The sequence below is a fragment of the Ciconia boyciana genome, chromosome 1, assembly GCF_034638445.1.
Source record: "Ciconia boyciana chromosome 1, ASM3463844v1, whole genome shotgun sequence".
NCBI classification, from domain to species: Eukaryota; Metazoa; Chordata; class Aves; order Ciconiiformes; family Ciconiidae; genus Ciconia; species Ciconia boyciana.
Window position 1 is genome coordinate 34,360,175 of NC_132934.1, and position 21,270 is coordinate 34,381,444.

General features: G+C 37.3%; 1 protein-coding gene across 6 annotated transcripts in view; it reads left to right on the forward strand.

The window, feature by feature from the left end:
* Nucleotides 1–21,270, forward strand: part of TMEM117 (transmembrane protein 117) — a 231,608-nt gene that overhangs the window by 137,204 nt on the left and 73,134 nt on the right. For all 6 annotated transcript variants that reach the window (XR_012042640.1, XM_072862277.1, XM_072862294.1 and 3 more), the window contains one exon: nucleotides 20,890–20,987. Coding sequence is in view for 5 of the 6 variants with exons in the window: in XM_072862277.1 (XP_072718378.1) it covers nucleotides 20,890–20,987 (98 nt within the window). In the remaining variant the exon portion in view is untranslated. The remainder of the gene's footprint in view (nucleotides 1–20,889; nucleotides 20,988–21,270) is intronic.

Below are 21,270 nucleotides of genomic sequence, written 5' to 3' on the forward strand. Positions count from 1 at the left end.
CTGCTGCATTCTCTTGGCTTGTCTAGAAAAGTAAAGCTTGGAGACAATTAACAACTACTGAGGAGTTCAATAATAAGCCCAGAAGAATAATAAAACTGTGTTTAAGTCAATAGCTTAAAGGAAACAGCTGTGCAAGAACAATGACTTTCGAAACAGAATGTATCTTGACAGAAGCTCAGATCCCGTATATTTCAGCCTCATTCATTTGTCAACATAAAGGCAAGATAAAGTCTTGTGGGATTAAATAAACTCCATGGCTAGAAATATAGTTTGACACTTCTTGTAGACATATGACAAGTCTACACAAAGAATATATTGGTATTCTTTTCAGCTATAAAAGAATATGTTTTTAAGAGAGGGTGAATACTTTTATTGAATTTAGATTCAAGCAGTGTAGCATTAGTACCTTCAAATAATTTTAACCAGATGTTGTTACATTTTTCTTTTTCTCAAGTTTTACAAATACAGATGGTAAGTAAATCATGTGTGAAATATTTCTAAATAGAACCCTTAATTAATATTTAGAAACTATTTTGCAGTTGGTATAATTTCTAAAACTGTTTATCTAATTTCTTAAACTGTGTGCCATAGTTAGAATTGAATAATTTTCTTAATTTTGTTCAGTGAATGCAGAATTTTTGTCATTTTAAGTTCTGTATTTCATGTGTACTTTCCAGCAACTTTATAGCATACCTGTTCCTAAATTGACCATACCATCCACACTGGTGCTAATTGTGCTATATGCATTACATATTGTTCATGAGGAACAAGTGGCAAACACCAAGAGTGTTAGATCTGTAATTTATGTCAAACAGTTCTGGTGAGAGTGTAATAAACTGTGACAGGAAAATCTGACCGCCTTGTGAAGCACCAGAATGCAAGAAGAACAGGAAAGTCTTTAGGCTAAACTCTGTTCTCTTTTAGGTGAGTATAAAATAATGATCCTTCTTGCCATACATTCGCATTGATGACAAGCCCATAAAAGTTTACAGCTAAAGTTTACAAGCCCCTAAAGTTTACAGCTGTGTAATGGAGTGCAGAATTTAGTCTTCATCCTTTTTCATAGTAACTTTCCACTGATTTTGGCAAGATGAAGATCCTGAGTCAGAACTGCTGTTAACCTTCAGAAATGAGCAGAAAGTATTTTTGCATCCCTTGTGAATCATAAACTCCTCCATCTTTGTTTTGGTTTGGCAAACCCATTTCTATTGCCATGTGCAGAGCAGCTGAGGTTTTTCTTCCACGTCAAACATCACAAGGTTAACTTTGCAAAGGGCAGTTCCACAGAAATATATTATACTTTTCATGCATGGGCAGCCTCTTGGATTTTTGTGGGAAGTGTCTCACACCAGCTCACCTTCCAGTAGACATCTGGATGGTCCCAAGCCATACTTCCATTATGTACTGTATTTGCAGCATCTTGTTATTAACATCCTAACAAACAGAAGAAAAGAAGAAGTCCTTGGCAAGCCATAACTACACCTCATCAGTGCAGGTGTGTGAACCTCACTGCTTCTAGAGGAGTGAGGTGTCTACAATGAAGTCTGCATGTTTATAGCTGGAGCTACAGGTGTAACAGGTCACACCCCTTGCCTGGCTGATTGAGGGGAAATTGGTATGATGATGATGCCTTGAGGAGGTGGGCAAACAACATTGATGTTTAGCAGTCTGAACACTAAGAGTCGAGTCAGAGCCTGAAGAGCTTTAGGAGCAGAAAGGTACAAATGTGGTTTGAAGCTTTTACTGTCCTCTCATGCCCAAAGTCTCAGACTAGGGATCTGGGCCAAGAAGTACTGTTATCTTAGAAACTTATTTAAAATGCAAGTCACATTAGACTGTTTTTCACATGGAAGACAAATGTCATGTGTCTGCAAAGACAACTCCAGAAAAAATAAAGCATGTCCAAAATGTTCCCATAACTGGATATTTCCTGTGATGAAAAAATGCTGAAATCTCCAGTATAGCAAACAGGCACAGCTGTCTGAGCAAGTTGGTTTGAACTCAAATAGCTAAAGTTAAATGGGTTTTGTTCATTTGCCTTCCTTAACATTTCTGTGTGGTTGGTACCATTTGTCTGGTTATTTTATTGTATCCTACAGGAGCTACAAAGCAGCATGTTCTTATTGCCATGACAATGTTGGGGTCAAACAAAAGTGTGGAAATGAAGATGGCCATGGCCATGCAGAACTTTCTTAAGTGGCCTCTTCAGTCTTTTTCTACCATCCTTCAGCTGGATATTACGACCACACACACGAGTCAGCAGAATGGCTCACATGAACCCTCTCCATGCACTTCAGGGCAAAGTCAGTGGGCTTAAAATGCTGCCAAAAGCTTCATTATTTTGATCTGAGAAAGCTAACTACAGTTTTTAAACTCCCCAATTTTATTCATAAGTGGAAAAGGTCAGAAAACAATATAAGCCATAGGAATCTGCTGCTAGTCATGTTCCAATTGACAACTTAATCTATTCCTAATCATTGTGCCATAATATTTGTTGGTGGGTTTCTAATTTATAGTGCAATTAATGAGAAAGGAGTGTCATCAGAAACCACAGGACTTATTTTCAAGCTGGACTTTTGCTGCTATCACACTACTAACAAGAAAGAAAAAAAATCTTTGCAAGTTACTTATCTATAAAACTTATAGAGAACTGCTAAAATAATTATCATTAATGGATTTTCTCTGAAGTGGAACACATTTGTACAATGTATGCTAATAAAAATACGGCAAAAATTAAAAAGCCAGGAACTTCTTGGATCAGAAAAATATAAAGAATCTAGAATGTGAAAGAAGACAGAGGCTGAAAAAAGGTAATTTGGGGATTCACTCATAGCAATTCAGGATTTCTCACTCAAAAATTTAGATTAAAAAACCTCACACTCAAACTAATCAAATAGTTAAGCAACAGTTACAAAAACAAGAATGAGCAGAGGCAAAATGTATTTTAACTCCATTTCAGCATCTTCCCACAGTAGAATGAGTATTGTATAGTAAGAGCAACCACACATATGTTTTCTGTGCTGATTGCGCATTCTGCTGTAAAATAGTATGGATGTGTACATACCATATATTTAGGATGTCATATAAAAATTTGGTACATAAATGCCCTTCATAAATAGCACTCTTCAGAAATATCCTTTTCAGTGCTCAGATGAGAACTTTTGTGATGCTATAGCTAAAACCACAGATGTAAATATGCCTTACTTGTTTCACTTGGGTATGCACTAAACCTGATATTAATTCTTCTGTTTGAAGTAGTTCATTCTTTGCTTTTGTAACACTTCTGCAGCAACATAGCGTCTTCAGCTCTGCTTCATTTTCCTTTCTAGAAGCACTTTCTCACTGCCCATTTTTGTTTCCTAGCATTTTGAAGTTATTTTGTTACTAATAATTCCAGTGGAGTTGTGACAGTATAGAGGCAATGCAGATTGCCAGAAAGTTGGCATACTTTGAGCTTTCTCATTGACTCCCAAAGAACACTTTTATATCATTTTGTGTAACCAGAAGAATCAATGGAGAAAATCACTCTGGAGTGATGGAGGACACAATTAATCCCAGAACTTGTACAAAAAAAGTCTTGAGCCTTGAGAAAATTTGTTTATTTATTAGGTAATATTATTTCATGGTAGGAATGGGAAGGTACCCAGTGAGACTAGTTGGAGGATGGCATGCTATTGGGAGGCAGATGGAAAGCAGGAGGGTCATTCAGTAAGAGAGTGGTAGATAGTCTAGTGTAATAGACTTCCATGCCTTAGAGACTGGGGCAAGATCTTGAGCCTGGCATTGTTGACTGCATTTGACTTTGCAGTCTGTAAACTGCTGCTCATACAAAAGTCTTTGTGGAACTGGGACCTAAGTTCATTTTTCAGGCTGTTAGTGTCTGCCAGTCTGATCTTAAGAGCACTCTGTTCAGGCCAGAAAGGCATATGCATATGAAATATTTAATCCTATGTTTATGCCTAGGATACATGCATAGACAAAAATGCATGCAAAAATGCAAAACAAAAATTGCAAATGCACCTGTCATTTATGTATAAACTTATTTTCTTGTACTAGCATGAGACTTGTGACTATCAGTTTTTAGTGCGCTATTAAAAAATTCACCATTAAAAAAACTAATCACTAATGTAATTTTACAAATTTTAATCCCTCAAGTCATTTATTCTTCCAAAAGCCTACACCCCCTTTTTCTACGTGTAAGAGGGCTTAATATAAGTATCTCTGTGACACAGGAAATCAAACACTCATTTGCTGTTTTTATGCTACATGGTTGTTACACTGAAACAGACAGCAAATTGTCATTTTTCTGGTCATTTTCATCAATTCTATGCACCAGATTGCTCCAAATATGTCCTGTTTACCATCATGGGTAATTACCAGCATATTTTTGGTAATTGTGTAGTCAGAAATGGAAAAAACAATTTTACTAAAAATGGCAGAAATATTACTTTCCAATACTGACTGTGAGTGTTGTGCTGTGGTTAAAGAACTGAGACTGAAGTATGTGATTCTGCAGTCAGTCCTTCCATTGCCTGATCACTAACTTGCCTCTAAATTCTGTGTGTAAATTGTTTGCAGGATTGTCCCAGATCTTTCACAGCCTTATTTTTCTAGTGGAAATGATTGACAGTAGACACATTTGTGTGGAAAGCCACGGATAGATAGCTTTACAACACAGGATTCAAGAGCTGTTCAAATTTATGTCCTACATTATTGGAACCCAAAATTTTCATGGTTTCTGGGATGGGTCTGGGCTTGGTGAAGATACAGTGTCGGAGGTATCTGGCACAGAGAACCTACATTCAACGGTGCTAATCACCTTCCTGTTTGTACTCCTGGTACAGAATCAACATTTGATAGATCATCAATCAGAGCAAAGAGAAAACTCAAGAGTCTTCTCATGCTAAACTAAATTTAATTGCTGTCTGCTGGATACAGGATTACAACATAGTTTAACCTGATAGCCTATTAGCTGTACTGAAAAATTCACATCATGAATCAGTTTAACTTCATTACATTTCATTTGTCATTTGGAAAAAAATAGCAAGTGTCCAGCCTAATTCCAAATCCATATCTGCAAACCCCAGCAAAAGAAGCACAAGGGTGTGCAATGGCTAGATGTCCGGCCTGGGTCGTAAGAACAAAAGCTGTGTTTTGTGGTACTACATCAAAGTTAATATGCCTGCCTCTCAGGAGGCCAAGGCATTTTAGGTCAGCTGCCTGTGAACCAAAGTTAAGTACATGCAGATGGCAGTGTGGTCCACTGAGAAGACATGCTGGCTTGTATTGATGCCGGTTTAGAGGTTTCTTTGCTGCATTCCAACATTGCTGCATTGTGGACCGAAGGTGCTCAAAGACTCATATATAGTCTCTTCACATATTTATCAAATGAGATAGTAAAGCTTATAAATTACTAAGCAATTATTCCATTGTTTCTCTAGCAGACATCAAAGAGATTCACATGACAGCTCTGGATTCTGTGTATTTTTAAGATATCTTAATTACTCATGAGAGTGAAAAATCTAGAGACTACTCTAATTAGGAGTACTTTCATAATTAAGAACATTAGGTAGGATGTATTTTCTGCCTGTCTCTCAAGCACATGATAACACTGGGGTCTTAGACCTGAACTTTCTGCTCCCAGAAGTTGTGTCTTTAGTCTGTCTTGGTTTGGTTCTTGTCCTGTGGGTTGATCTCCTGTATTACTTGAACAGCTGTTTGAATTCTCTTTCGAACACTTCAGGAACAAATGGTCAATCTGAGATGTCCTAGGAAGCATTCTAATATCTAGCTTAAAGCGGTAGCTTTCTCTAATCTAGGGATAATCTACCTGTCAGTGTCAACCTTCATTTCTGTTGAAGGAAGTGTAAACAAGTACTTTTACGCTCTGAACTGGATCTCCATTCTTTTGCAACTATACGTTAGTATGTCCATTTACTGAGCTTATTTCAACCTCATGCTCTCATTTTTAGTGTTTTATCATTTCCACACTTCTCTCTTCCTGTCATCCATCAAGGTCGCTCTTTTTCTAGAACTTGTTGCAGTCATCTCTGACTGTCTATTTCGTTGTTTCATTTTCCCATCAAAAATGATCAGATTTTTCAAAGCTGATAAGGGTCTTTATTAAACTTTGGTTTTCTGTGCATAAGATTCAGGAGGTCCTATTACAAACTAAAAATGCCTATATATACCATATTTTTACATGAGAGATACTTCATACTAGACCTAAGGTCATACCAATTTTAGCTAATCTAGAGCTGTATTCATATTTCATTCTTCATCTGTTATAAAACGTTTTTGCCAATATACACAGAGAGGCTGCAATTTTAATAAAAGTGTTTACAGATATTACTGGTTTTCAAGCATATATAGATTTATGTTTATATGCTTATATAAATAAACCTAAAAAATTCTGTTCCAATTTTTCAGCCGACATGGACATTTTCTTGAGATTCCTATTTATGTGACAAAATAAATCAGGGAATCTATATTCCAGCTTTATGCATTATATGTATACCGAGCATCACCACTTATATTTGTCATTTATGCTTGGAAGTTCTACCACATTAACTCTGCTAGATAGTAGTTAAGCCAGCAGTATGCCTCCTAGGTTAATATGTACCTAGGTTAAAATGCAAGTGCATCAGCACTAGCTTAGTTTTCCATGGACTGTCTTTCAAACTGGAGGTGGAATGGAGTTGTCAGGTACAATGTCACAGTGCTCTCATACAATCAGGCTACTCGGTCCTGGGCTGAGTAATTTTAAAATACATTTTTCTGAGCAAGGACTTATGATTAACAATGAGAATTCAGAGGCATTGAAACTGGAGTCTAGGGACTTGTTCAAAGATGGCCTATTGTAGTCAAGGCAGGGAGGGTGAGACTTTAGTAAAGCAGAAAGTATATCTTTGATATAGAGATGATATAACTTAAATATAAAGTAAATTAACTGTAAATGTGTATTTACCTATTGCAATAGTGGATATCTAGTAAATATAGTAACTTTATCTTTTCCCAGATAAAGTGAATTTTGTTGTCTCATGCCCCTTGAGCATATGCAGTTATTGTTTGAGAACACTAATAATCTAACTGAATTTTTGCCTTCTCTTTACAGTTATAAGGCAAAGGTGTTTTTTTTTTAAGTCCTTCTGTTTATGCTTAGTCATTGGAGAGCTTTTTGTTTCTCATTTATCAATAAAAATTTCTAGAAGGCATTAAGACAATGTGATCTGGGCTCTGGAGGGGGGACTTACATTTTCCCAAAATGTGGTATTTCCCTCCTTGTGCTAAGAGAGCAAGGCAAAGAGCTGGAGTTCAGCCAAATGGTCTACTCAGAAAAGCCCAAATGATAATGCTCCTGGGTTATGTTAATATCATAAGGGAAACATATGTAAACATAGACAGGATGAATGAAATAAAGGTGATTTTAAATTGTACGTTATAGCTAATTCAGACATGTGAATAGAATCTGCATTCAATTTCCTGAGAACTCTGGGGGAAAAAGCAGAATTACTTCATCCAAAAAAACCCCCACCAAACACCTGATCTGGCTGAATAAAAGGGGTGACTTAACAAAACAGTCAGAAGAGAAGGGATAAATACAATACTAAAACTAGTATTTTATTTTTAGAGGCAAAAAGGTCAAAGCTTAAGGCAAAATAAGGCAGTCTTGTATATTCTCCATGGCATTATACTAAACGTAAAACGGTTTACCAGCTTCATTGGAAGCTGCTTACCAACATTATTAATACAGAATTTAGCAGTTATAGGAGAACATTCATTATTGCTTGTAAAGAAAGGAAGAATTTAAGATACTGATTATAAACCCTTCAGAAGTTATGGAATGAGAAACGGCCAAAGCCTAAGTAAGATGTTGAGAAGTCAACTGGTTTTCCACTAAATACCAGCCAGACAATTTTCAACAGAAGGTGCACAATCTTATGCAAAACACTGATTAAAATGCTTAATCGAGTAAGCCGAGATGACAAACAAGACCAGCTGTAGAGCAAAGATTGTACCATATCAGCTGTGCACACAGTATGGCTCAGCCTTGAGAAATGTCCACATGAGAAGTAATAATTGACCAAAAATTGTTGTTCAAAAGAGAATCTGATAAAAAAATCTGCTTTACACCATGTTGATAAAGCAGCATTTTTTAATTTGTAACATCTGAACTTTTAAGAAAATCAACTTTTCCTTTCATATAAAGTTGGTCTCCTTGAGATTTTTCTCCTTTGTTCTTTTTTAAAGAAGAGTTGGTTTTCTCTACAGTGTGTCTTATGAATATGTATAAGGTAAAAGTACATTTTAATGAGTGACCACTACCTGACTTCATATGGCTTTGTGTGTAGACAGTAGATAAAGAATAAACATGTTGAACAAATGGCAAATAACTGTGCAACCATGATCTAATGTTATTTGCTTTCTTCTAAATGATATAAATCCTGCTTCCCCATGGGATGAATGTTTGCAGATGGATAGTGATGCATACGAAGCCAGGAAAGAAAACTTAAAAATTCTTGATTCTTTGTTTATATGAGAGACTCAATTTCAAATAAAAGTATAGCGTGGGCACAGACTTTATAATATAGAAGGTTGAATAACAACTGTATATTGAGGATTGTGTTCTCAAGTGTACTTAAAAGTAGGACAAATTTCATTCCATTCTCTTTGAATGTTCTGTTTGCCCAGAGGTCCTGGCATTCTTTCCCTCCTTATGGAACTAAAGCAACAAAAATACAAAGTTCTGCCTAGGCGCAGGTAACTAAGCATTTTGGTTAAAGACTGCTATTTTCTGTAGCCAAGGGGATATGAGAAAGCAATGTTACTACCAATCATTTCTAGCCATCCTTGACTTCCCAGCCTGCAAAACCAGGTATCTACTTACTGTCAAATTTGCTGTGGAACATCTTTCAGCACAAGTCGAGAAGGAAGTGTAAAATCCTGTCCCTAGAGTTACAGTGATTTCTCTTAGCTCTCATTTTGCTATACCTCCTTTTCCAAAATATGCTCTAGCAACCCAACTATTACTTAAGAATTCTTCACAAACCATTATCCCCTGTTTGTCTTCAATGTTCTTCCCAAACAAGGAGCAGTATGAAGCATTTTCAGTTGTATCCATTAATGTTTAATAACCAGCTTTCCCCTTTGGTGTTTATTATACAAAAAGATATCAATATTCTCAGTTGTTAAAAATTGTAATATTTTGTCTTGACTCTACAGTAGCAGGAATTTTATCTAAAAGACAAAGTTTGGAGTTTTGTGTGACTATAAGAGTGTCTTATCTTCCACTTCATTTCAAGGCATCATATTTGGGGAGAAGTCTTTGAAAACACAAACCTTAAAACCTGAATGCAAATAAAAGGAAACGTAATTATATTATCTTTCTTAATTTGGTATATCTGAGCTGAGCCACTCACATTATTTTAAGGGAACAGCAAAATCACTATGCTTGAAACACTAAAGGCCTCCAATATTATGGTTCTTTAATAGAGACAACTTAAGTGATGATCTCAATTTTCTGAATAATTAATCCCCAAAGTATCTCTATTCAGGGAACAGGGACATACTTCATTTTGTGTTCCTCTTTCAGCACTGAGAATACTATGAACAATCCTGATACAGCTTAAGAGTAATTATCATTTCTCTGCTTTCTGAAAAGACACTACATTCCTTTTGTGCAATTTTTGATGGGTATTTTTACATTTTAATTGTAATTTGAGGTGTTAAAAATTGACTGTCTGAATGGTCTTAAAGAACACAGTCTGACGCAAAAAATAGTTGGTTGACTTTTTCAAAGCAAAATATTTGTTATTCAGAATAGCAAGTGACTTTGCAACAGAGTCTGGATTTTTTCCTCTGTTGAAGTGGAACCAGTACTAACCACCTTCCACTGAGTACCTTCCATGTACACTCTTTATTCTGGAAGTAAGACCAAAGTAATTTTTTTTAAAGGGGATTCGACAAAACTTTGACCATGCTTGCACTTCAAGTACAGAATTGCCTAGGAAATGTGGACAAATAGAAGGATTTCTAAATTGTTGATGGATTATTTTCTTAATGTGGCTGTAGCTTCAATGTAAAAGGGTAATTAAAAACAATCAATGACGTTGCCCATAAATCTGGCAAAGGACCAGGAGCAGAGCAGAAAATTCTTTTAGTGGTATAATCCCCTGTAGTATGATAAAGAAAATATTGTAAAGAGTCATGGGAAGGTTTTTCAGAAGTACTTCATGAATTTTTGCAGTTTGTTTTCTGTTAACAGTTTTCATTTCAAGGTAGTATTTCTAGAAGCTATGAGAAACTTGTTTTGTGTGGAATTGTTCTCATTCTCTACTTAGAGTACAAATATAGTCATATAGTAGCTGTGTTTGATATGAGTGCAGAACAGGAAGGGCCATGTAAAGGAAGTTTCAAGTTCCCATCAAGTTCTGAAGCTACAGCTTGTCTGTGCCAGTCACCATAAAGAAGTTAAATGGATTGAAACCACTCTGAGCTGTCAGTACATCACAGCTCTGAATCAACTGGGAAAGCAGCACAGTGTCAACAGCGTGGAGATGGATTTTTGTTTAATTAAGCTCTTTGTTCTGGCAGGAGGAAGCAGGTGGGTGTCTCAGCAGAGTGGCCTGTGTGCCTCCTGCACGTCGCTGGGGACCTCCCGGTGTTCAGATGGTTCTCCTGTGGCTTACGTGCCTGGGTGTGAGAAAGCGGTGAAAGGCAGAGTGCAAACATCAGAGCTTAATTTTTACCAGGTTCTGCATGATGTAGACACCATCAGAGATTTTTGAAAGATGTGCTTCTGCTGCTTATATTTACTCTAGCTAACTTACGCTGTTGATCTAGAACACATTGTGTAAAGTGAAAATAATTCCCAACAATCAAGTGGCAAAACACACCCATTATATCTCACATTCATTCAGCCTTCTCCACAAGAAAATACTTCCTCAGTAGTCACTAAGTGGAAGTTAAATAGAGAAGGAAACAGCAAGCCCCCCAAACAATTCATTAGTAATTTGCTATTGTCACAAATTGTTGTCACAAATGTTTCTTCTTTCACTCCCTCAACTGCCATAGAATCACCCTTACACGATGTTCTCACTGCAAGTGTTGCCTATACATTTGTTGGGCTTCTCTCATCCATTAGCTTACCAAATATAATTAAAAAGTATTAGTGGGAAAGGGAAAGGCAGGTGAAAAGGCACCAAGTGGCATACGTGTTGTCATGTATGGACACCAACTTTTTTCTAAAGAGCAAGGACTTCAAAACTACAATTGTCAGAACAGCAAATGATGACCTTCTGACACATCAAAACACAGACTACACAGAAGATGCATTGACAATTTACAAGTCTAACTGTGAGTCTCTGATGGTATCATGGTACAAATACAAATGATCGTGCTACCCAGGAGTAATAGTTAATGACCCATTCAGAAAGCTGTCTGCATCTGTTCTAGCACATGAATACATGCAAGTCTTACCGAGAAAGTTGTTAGATGGAGATGTTGAAAGAAGATAGGCCCGAATTTAAATTTGATCAGTAGAAACCTTTCTCTTGTGAACATGTCTCACATGGGACTCCGTTGTGTCTTGGGAATTGACATGTGACTTTCTTTAAATACATGCCTAGGGTGGTAGCATGCTCCACAGCAGATACTCTGGTAAGCTTCCTGTTTGCAAAGTCCAGAAGAACTGTGTATTGGGTTTGTGTGGCAAGGTTTTGGTAGCCGGGGGGCTACAGGAGTGGCTTCTGTGAGAAGCTGCTAGAAGCTTCCCCTGTGTCCGATAGAGCCAATGCCAGCCGGCTCCAAGACAGACCCGCCACTGGCCAAGGCCAAACCCATCACCAATGGTGGTAGCACCTCTGTGATAACATATTTAAGAAGGGGAAACAAAAACCTGTGCAACACCAGCAGCAGTCAGAAGGTAGAGGAATGAGAATATGTAAGACAAACGACTCTACAGGCACCAAGGTCAGTGAAGAAGGAGGGGGAGGAGGTGGTCCAGGTGCCAGAGCAGAGATTCCCCTGCAGCCCATGGTGAAGACCATGGTGAGGCAGGCTGTCCCCCTGCAGCCTATGGAGGTTAATGGTGGAGCAGATATCCACCTGCAGCCTGTGGAGGTTAATGGTGGAGCAGATATCCACCTGCAGCCCATGGAGGTTAATGGTGGAGCAGATATCCACCTGCAGCCTGTGGAGGACCCCATGCCAGAGCAGGTGGATGTCCAAAGGAGGCTGTGACCCTGTGGGAAGCCTGTGCTGGAGCAGGCTCCTGGCAGGACCTGTGGACCCATGGAGAGAGGAGCCCACACTGGAGCAGGTTTGCTGGCAGGACTTGTGACCCCGTGGGGGACCCACGCTGGAGCAGTCTGTTCCTGCAGGACTGCACCCTGTGGAAGGGACCCACGCTGGAGCAGTTTGTGAAGAACTGCAGCCCATGGGAAGGACCCATGTTGGAGAAGTTTGTGGAGGACTGTGTCCTGTGGGAGGGACCCCACGCTGGAGCAGGGGAGGAGTGTGAGGAGTCCTCCCCCTGAGGAGGAAGGAGCAGCAGAGACAACGTGTGATGAACTGACCACAACCCCTATTCCCCATCCCCCTGTGCTGCTGGGGGGAAGGAGGTAGAGAAATTGGGAGTAAAGTTAAGCCTGGGAAGAAGGGAGGGGTGGGGGGAAGGTGTTTTAAGATTTGGTTTTATTTCTCATTATGCTAGTCTGATTTGATTGGCAATAAATTAAGCTAATTTCCCCAAGTCAAGTCTGTTTTGCCCATGATGGTAGTTGGTGAATGATCTCTCCCCATCCTTATCTTGACCCACGAGCCTTTTGTTATATTTTCTCTCCCCTGTCCCCCTGCGGAGGGGAGTGATAGAGTGGCTTTGGTGGGCACCTGGTGTCCAGCCAGGGCCAACCCATCACAAACTGTCTTTAAAGACATAAGTATTCCTTGGGGATGTATCCAGAACTGTTGGAAATCTAGCCAGAACAGCTCAGCATGTATGTCATAGCTAAGTCAAATCAAACTATATTTTTTCCCAGTTTTTCATTGCTGCTGATAGTGACCGTTCTGAGCTCTGAGTCCTTTATGAAATCTGTCAATTGAACTTGTTGTCTGTGACTTGCAGGCACATTCAGACATCAAGGTTTTGCTTAGGTTAAGACAGTCCCAGAGAAGAAATCACACCTTAATTACTATGTGTCACCATTTGGTGTATAGTTTCATATATACTAAAACAAAGACTCCCGTGTTTGTGATGTGACTATACAGCTGGGAGCTGTATGTTGCTGTAATTTGGAGGTAAATGGGGAAATGCTCACATTCCTGCAATATTCCAAGATATTATGGATCCCACCCTAACTTAAAAACTACTACTTGCATTTTGCATAAAAATTCCCTTTTGGCGTGATCGCATTTTGAACCTTCTGTCCTTTCCATCAAGGTAGTGGAGACTACCTATATGCAAATCACATGCTGGCTCAATTCTTTCTTCAGTGCTTTGCTTTGTAGCTAGGTGTACAAGATTCATAGGCTGAAACAAAGGACAAATTGTGAAAGAGTCTGATTCTGTAGCTACAGGAGATGGGGAGTCCTGGAGGCTGATTCTTAACCTAGGCACTTGGTGTGCCTTTTGCATTAAAGTCAATGGATAAAACCTGTAACACTGGTTAAACTTAAAGAACTGGGATACCAGAGAATGAAAATGGGCACTCCCATTTGATTGCTTTAATCAATAGTCTACTGTGCAAAAGTAAAACAATGCATCTATGGCATTGTTCCCTAGAGAGCTCTGCATTTTTAATCTCAAAAATACAGAAACGCATCCTGTGGAAACTGGAGTCAAGCACCTAGTCAAGTACCTCTGTATCTGGTATTTGCATTGGCTGACTCTGCTCACCAGAGTGGATCACCCTTCTGTGATATGACTCATCCATGCTCTACAATCCTTTGGCTGTGCATACTCTTCTCCAGGAGTTGCCCAAGGAACTTGGATTCTATATGTGTTTGTCTGAATCAGCCTGCTGAGGGCAAGAGCCTAATTTTTAGGCATAGGCAAAGGGCCATACTCACACATCCTATGACGAACCCTCATCCCTTATGAGCCATCACATATTTCATTAACTAAGTTAATGACACTTTGATGAGAAACACTAAGAAATGGAGGAAACTAGGTTGGGATTCATGTTACCAGACTTCCAGTGTCAGCAATGTGAACATTTGAGCAGGTCCTGTTTTAGAGTGAAGAGAAATAGGTACATCTTTACAACAGAACCTGTTCTGAAGTGAATTGCACTGTTCTTTTGTGCAGAAATGCCTTTTTCTTTTCACTGGCTATGAAAAGAATCTACATCAATCTAGATGCGTATGGCATATGTGCACCAAATATGGCATGACTTCTACTGATGGACTTTTACCAAAACCACCGAGCTCCCTAAATGAGTAAAGCAAGATCTCATGCCGTGTCAGCCTAAGATGGAACTGAGTTGAATGCCTTAAATAAAAATCATGGTGTGGCTTTGTGTGTCATGCCTTGTCTGTAATATATGATATTACCCAGACCTCTGCTTCTGCATTTGTAGCACTAATAAGGAAGCAGTAAAGCAAGAAAAAAATGTCTTCTGAAACATGGTGTCAATGGTTATATAAACAGCAAGTGCTTGCCATGTGGCAGCCAGTATATTTTGTTGCATGTATACAGCGATTTGTGTGCACAGTAGGGACTTGAAACATGGTAGAAAATGAGATGGCGCAGCTTAGATTTTTTTTGCAGAAGCCCTACTTCAATTGTACAAGTTTTCCTAAACAGTTGTTATATTTATGAAGTGTCAAGGAATTTCCAGTTAAAAGAAAATTATTCTTCTTTTTTGTTTGCTTTAGATTTTTTTTTAAGAAACAAAATTTATTCAGGAATTATTTCTGCTGGTATTGAAATACAAAGTATAATTTCCAGAATAACTTGAATAGACCTAAAATAATTGCAGACCAGATTTCTCCCTAACTCAACTTTTGATATCTAAAGAAGTTTTTCACCACAAATTGATTGTGGGCTAGACACTGGCTTTATGTAGCATTCTGTCCTAACTTGATTTGGAAATGGAAAGGAAGTGCTGGCAGGGGCGACTTTTCTGAAGTTGAGCCTGAAGTGTATATATTTTTAGTTGTTCTTGTCTTGTTGTTGAGTTGTTATCCCTGTATGGATTGTGACTATGGCAGAAACTGCTGTGATAATATTCAAAAACCAAATCAAGATCTGCTGGCTAAAAAAGAAGAGGCTTTCTGCTTCATCAATGGGTGAAGAAATAAATTTGCATGGATCAGTAAAGATGGCAATAATTAATATAAGCCCCCTCAGTGTTTGTACAAAAGATGTTCTTAACTGGTTTTAGTGGAAATTCAGATGTAAGGCAGTGCATGTGTGCAAATGCTGTGGATCAGGAGAATAATAGCTCATAAGAGCAACACTCTGGAAACATTTTATTAGTGGGATATATGCAAATGCACAAAATAATACTGGGGGCTGTTGTGGAAGCAGCAGAAGTGAACCACAGTATTATTTGGCATTCATATTGATCACTGAATTGTGACAGCAAATTAATGTTGTTTTTCAGGATTTACCTACTGTTAAAGCAATACATGTTGGTGAGACAAGAACAATGTTCTGGCTCTGATTAAAATGAGAAAACAATTAAAGAGTAGATTGAAGGGGTCATATTTTTTCTCTGTGATTGCTGTTGCTTTGAAAATGCAAATGTAAAAAGAATTTCTTACAATTAAATTGAAGGAGAAATAACCTAACACGAGCTTGATTGTTTTCAGGGTAGGAATGAAACTACATTAGGAATGTTTGAAAATGTAGAAAGCAGACAAAACTACTTTAAAATCTAGCAGTGTAGTTACAGCTGATATTAATATTTAGCTTGAAAAATGTCATCCCCCTTATAGATCAGTAAGCCTAAGTACAAATATTTGTTACATTTGTTTTCAAACATTTACACATTTTGTATATTCCAAAATGCAGCAGAGTGGATTAAAATAAATTAACAGTTATTTCTGAAGGATGTGTAACAAAGTTTTCGACACTTTTGCTCAACTACCAAAACAATTTCATAATTAAAGGAGGCATTTCATATTATCATTGTGTAAGCCATGGAAGTGTTGAGATATGATCCACAGAAGACAGTTTTCTCCCTAACATCCAGATGAAAGAAACGTAAAAGCATTTTCCATACAGGTTACTTTTGTACATCAAGTGAACAGCTCTGCAGGTTTTAAATATCTCAAAGAAGGCAAAGTCAAAAATGATGGATAGAAGCTTTTAATGACAGAATACTAAATGTATCCCTGGTTTGGTATATGCTTACCATGATGTAGTATAGTACTTGAAGACTGAGATATGATAAAGAATTGATGTGTAGTTAGTGGGATACCTATATATAGCTCTTACCTAAAAGTACTTAACAGCAAAGCAAAGGGAGTGTATGCACTCAGAGGTATACATTAGCTCTCACTGGCTTCACACTCTGACTTCAGGAAACATAATTACTTTAGCCTGATTTAGCCCCACTCTCTATAAAAAACCCCCGTACTTTTCAGAAACATGTAAGCGGTGTTGAGTATTTGCAAAAGATATCAATGGGCTCTTTTGATGAGGAACGTTGTGCTGCATGAAACCAAGCAACCAACCAAGCATGAAACCAAACCAACCTGCCCTGGGAAACTGCCCTTGGACCTGCCCTGACACTATGGCATCCTTAGAATTTCTGAAAACTTTTAGAATTTATGATACACATTCTTGTGAATTAAATTCCTCAGTTGCAGGACTGAAAATAACATTTCTTGTGTAAAGAGTTCGAGGAGAGTGGAAAAGTGCTACTTATGAACTATTTAAAGGCTGAGTTTCAAATTAAATTAATTTAGTGCTACTTATGAGGAGGTTTATGATTTAAAATATCATATTTTGAAATAGTAAAATGATAAAAATAGAAAAAAAATAACACTTAAAATACTTGAGTCATGTACTTGACAGTGGTAGAAATATGTGTTTTGCCAAATGCAGAGTTATTCAGGCTACTCCATTTTCCAGCAATAGCACCATGATGTCTTGTCCTCCTGGCTGAGTAGTTGTGTATGAACAATTTCTTTACTGATATAAGATGTTGGAGTCCTACTGTCCATTAGACCTTTCAGTGCTCATTGCTGTATCAAAATAATAAAATGATGTCAGAGTTCACCGTTTGGTTTGTATTTCCAGGCTTTTCTTGTGGATCTTGGCTTCTTCTATGTTCTGTTAAATTCTGGAGGGCTGCTCTTACCCTGTTTTGATGATTTATCCGAGTGTGAATAAAGCAATGAAAATCCTTCACTGAGGGTTGGTCTCTACTTAATGAGTGTTACAGCATGGAATCCATCACGTCCTAGAGAGCTTGTCCAGAGTCCATTTCGCTATCAAGATACAGTTTCTGCAGTTTCTTATGTGGAGAAGTGCTACTATGAAACTATTTGATGCAATTTTATACTTCTAGGTTTCTAAAATGCAATTTGGCAGATGAAAACAGCTTGGCCAGCAGCCCATGCCACATTAGTTTTCCAGGAATGATCAGTTTGCACTCTGAAAATGACAGTGTAGTTCCTACTAGTGAAGAATTTGGAAGATACTTTGAAGGCATGACCAAAGTATTAGGTCATTTTCTTCTTTTTTTTTTTTTTTAAAGAAAGTTTCACTTGCAGGCAGCTTATTAATAGAAAAGATACTTAGCCTTACCTGAAATTCCTGCTGCAGATGTTGCCTCTGCTGGGAAGGATCCTGTGACTTACAAGGTAGCATCATTTGACATGACTGTCTAGGGAGGAAACATCTAAAGTATGTGCTGAGCATCCTGAGCAATACATACACGTAAGGAGTAAATGATCCTTAAGATGTCTTACTGTTCCACTTAGTATATCTCAAGTATCTTAGGTATCTTACTGTTTTGTTGGGATTTTTTGCGGTTTTATAGTTTTGCTTTCTGCACTTGTTTGTGTACGTTACTTGCTCTGAACAAGACTTTGAATCCCAGGTTCTTTCTTCTATATGATAGGACATAATTTTTCTAATTATTGTAGTATATCAGATCAAAAGGAACAATTTAATATTCTGTAACAAAAATTGTGAATTGTAACATTTTGCTATTAATTTAATGATAGTAATATTCCTTTTTAAAAGCATTATAAGTTATCTTCATAGTTAATGTGAAGTGAATAATATGAATAGTCAATAAAGTAATATTTTTATTTAGCAAAGTGAAGTTTAAGATTCTGTAATATATACAAGGCATACTAATTTTTTATGAAAATATTTTGCTGTGGCATGTTTGTAACTGAAAAAGTCAGACTGTGTATTATGCAGTTTTGTTTGTGCACTTCAATATAGTGTAACCATTTCTCTCATGAGACACTAAATAAAATGAAAGACTGTACAGTCATTATTTGTAGGGGCCATTCCTTTCTGAATTGAAGCAGTGTAATTAATTGATTAAAGTATATCACATCTCTTAGTTCAAGAAAAAAATACATTACTTAATTACTTTGTAAGTGGCTTTCCCTGTTTTATCTTGATTATGTAGGATGCATGCATACATAGAATTACTGAAGTGATTATTTTCTATTCCTGAGTATCCGCAGTGTTTTCAAATATAGTCCAGTAAAAGAGAGAAATGTTTGATAGCCAGTAATTGCATTGTGAAATACAAAGAGAGAGAAAAAAATACACGCTCATGCATCTCTTTATACTAAGTTGTGCAAATTAAATTAAAAAGTATATATTTTTCTTTTTCTAAAAACCATTCTAACAGCAGCAATGAGTTTTTGATGTTCCTATCTAAAACTTATTTGCACTATGACAGTGTTGAGTGCTTTTCTCCTGTGAGTTGTTTTCCACACTGACTGTCCTTGACCAAACCAGAAAATGAATTTGATTTCTCTAATGCAAAAGGTAATTGGATTTCTCTTTATGGAATGCATCCCTTTAATGACTGTCTCTGCTTCAGCCAATTTAGCTGCAACCGACCTGACATTGATCTGGTGATATGACTTTAAATAAATGCCAAAGCTGGGAGATGAAAGACCAACTGTCTGATATCAGAAAGAACATTTCCTGCCTTGTTTTGCCATTTTCCTCAGAAAATGTCTCCTTCTTGAATGTCATTCTTATGAAACATGCTACTCTAATAATTGGTCATAGAGGAGCAGATTGCATCCTTCTACCAAATGTAAGAAGTATTTCCAAGAAAGTGCCTGGAGAAAATATTTTGAAAATTGAACAAAACCTCTAGAAATATCTGTTCTTCTTTGCAAATATTTATTACTATGTAGACTCTTCTGAAGAGAAAAAGGTATTAGTAAAGTAGTGGGTTAAATCTTTACAGATATCTTATTCAACGTTATTTATCAAAATATTTATTTAGATAATAGGGATCTTATAAAAAAAGTATCATAGCATGCTGATCTGAGAAAAGATTTACCTACATAAAACAACTAGTAAGGATGGTATTTCGGGGTATAACCTGTTCTTTCTTCAGGCTAGGCTTAATGGAATAATAAAATCCTAGAATGTATTTATTTAACATATTCATTATCCTTTGGACCCAGCCCTTCAGGCTAATATGCTGAGGACTTTTAACCCCAAATGGACTTGGAACCAAAATTTAGAAGTTGAATGTAGTTTATATGTAGTTTTCATTTAATCATGGGGCATGTGTTCTTTTTGATAAACACTGTTATTGTCATTGACTGAAAGTAGTAGCTCACACCCTGAATGGTAAACTGGATTTTAAAAACTCTGTATATCAAACTAAATGTAGTGGAAAATAAAAACAAGAAATCTTGACTTCAATTCAAAGCTATTTCCTTCTGAAATCTTATTAAGAGTTATTTTCATACTAATCAAAACAGGAATTTTCCACTGTTTACTGATACAAATGACAGATAGTAAGAATTTGTTTTACTTATCTGTGTTTTGAAGGAGGTGCTCACCCCTATTTCCTTTATCGGTTCAATTATTTCTTAATCTTTACATATGGGTAGGTTTTCCACTCTTCTGGATCTTTTGCACAATGGCATTGATGAGTTTACTGTAATGTAACTTTTGGTGCTTTTTAGTACAGTTAACTTGAAGTAAATGGATATGAAAACCCAGCTTCCCAAAGGTGCAAGCGCCTGAGGGGTGTTCACCTCCCTCATTTAGGTGAAAGTAATTTTTAATACTTTTGTGTTCTGCCCAGAAGTAGTGCATGCATATTAGTCTCTGGACAGAGAAACAGACAGGTGGTCTCTTTAGATAGGAAATATGAAAATGAGAATACATATTTCATACTTTTAGAATTCCGTGCATTTTTAAGGTATTTTGGTGTCTCTAGTCCCAAGTGTGCTTTTCTTACTGATACCAAGAAACGGGAGGAGATTATAATTGGCATATAGCGCTTAATTCACAGGCTTGCACTCCCTGGCTGCAGTTCGGATTTCAAGAGTGGAAATTCTGCTGATGCTGCTCTCAGGGAAGTGGATCCCCTCTCCCAGGCTCGACCAGAAAGCCTCGTAGCCATAGGGGAATGTAGCTTATGTCCTGTAGGTTGCTGTAACTTTTAGACTAGTTCCTCTTCTCTTCTTTGGATCTCCACAGGTTTCCTTGTTTCTCAAGGAGTTGCGTGCACTTCTCGGGGAAGAATATGTGGGCCAATATACTTTATCTTGATTGCAAGTAACACTAGAGATACTATTTTTCTACTTTCTAACGATTAAAATTATCAGAACTGAAGCGGGCATGTCATACATAAAAGAAAGTGTTTGTGAAGTCCGTGTTAGTACTTCCTTTTGTGACACCAGTTTAACTGTATATTATTTCTTCTTTCCCTGCAGGTCACTGATATGATGCTTCAGGACAAACCCTACCCAGACTGGGGAAAGTCTGCCAGAGCTTTCTGGAAGAAAGGAAACATTAGGATCATTTTATTCTGGTAGGAAAATAGTAAAATCAAATTATTGTAAATGAACCTTTTATAGAATATCCAAAAATATATCTTCTAATTGTCTGTGGCAGGAAGAGATATAAACGGAATATATAGTTGGAAAAAAATGAAATTTGGTCTAACAAAAAATTAAACATTACAAAAGCTGCATATGAGTGAACAATTCCTAATCAAAATCGTTGATGTAAAAATATAATTTTAAAATTTATTTATACTGTTTCTTTTATTATATCTTTGATGCTGTTTATAACTGAATGGCAAAATTTTTGCT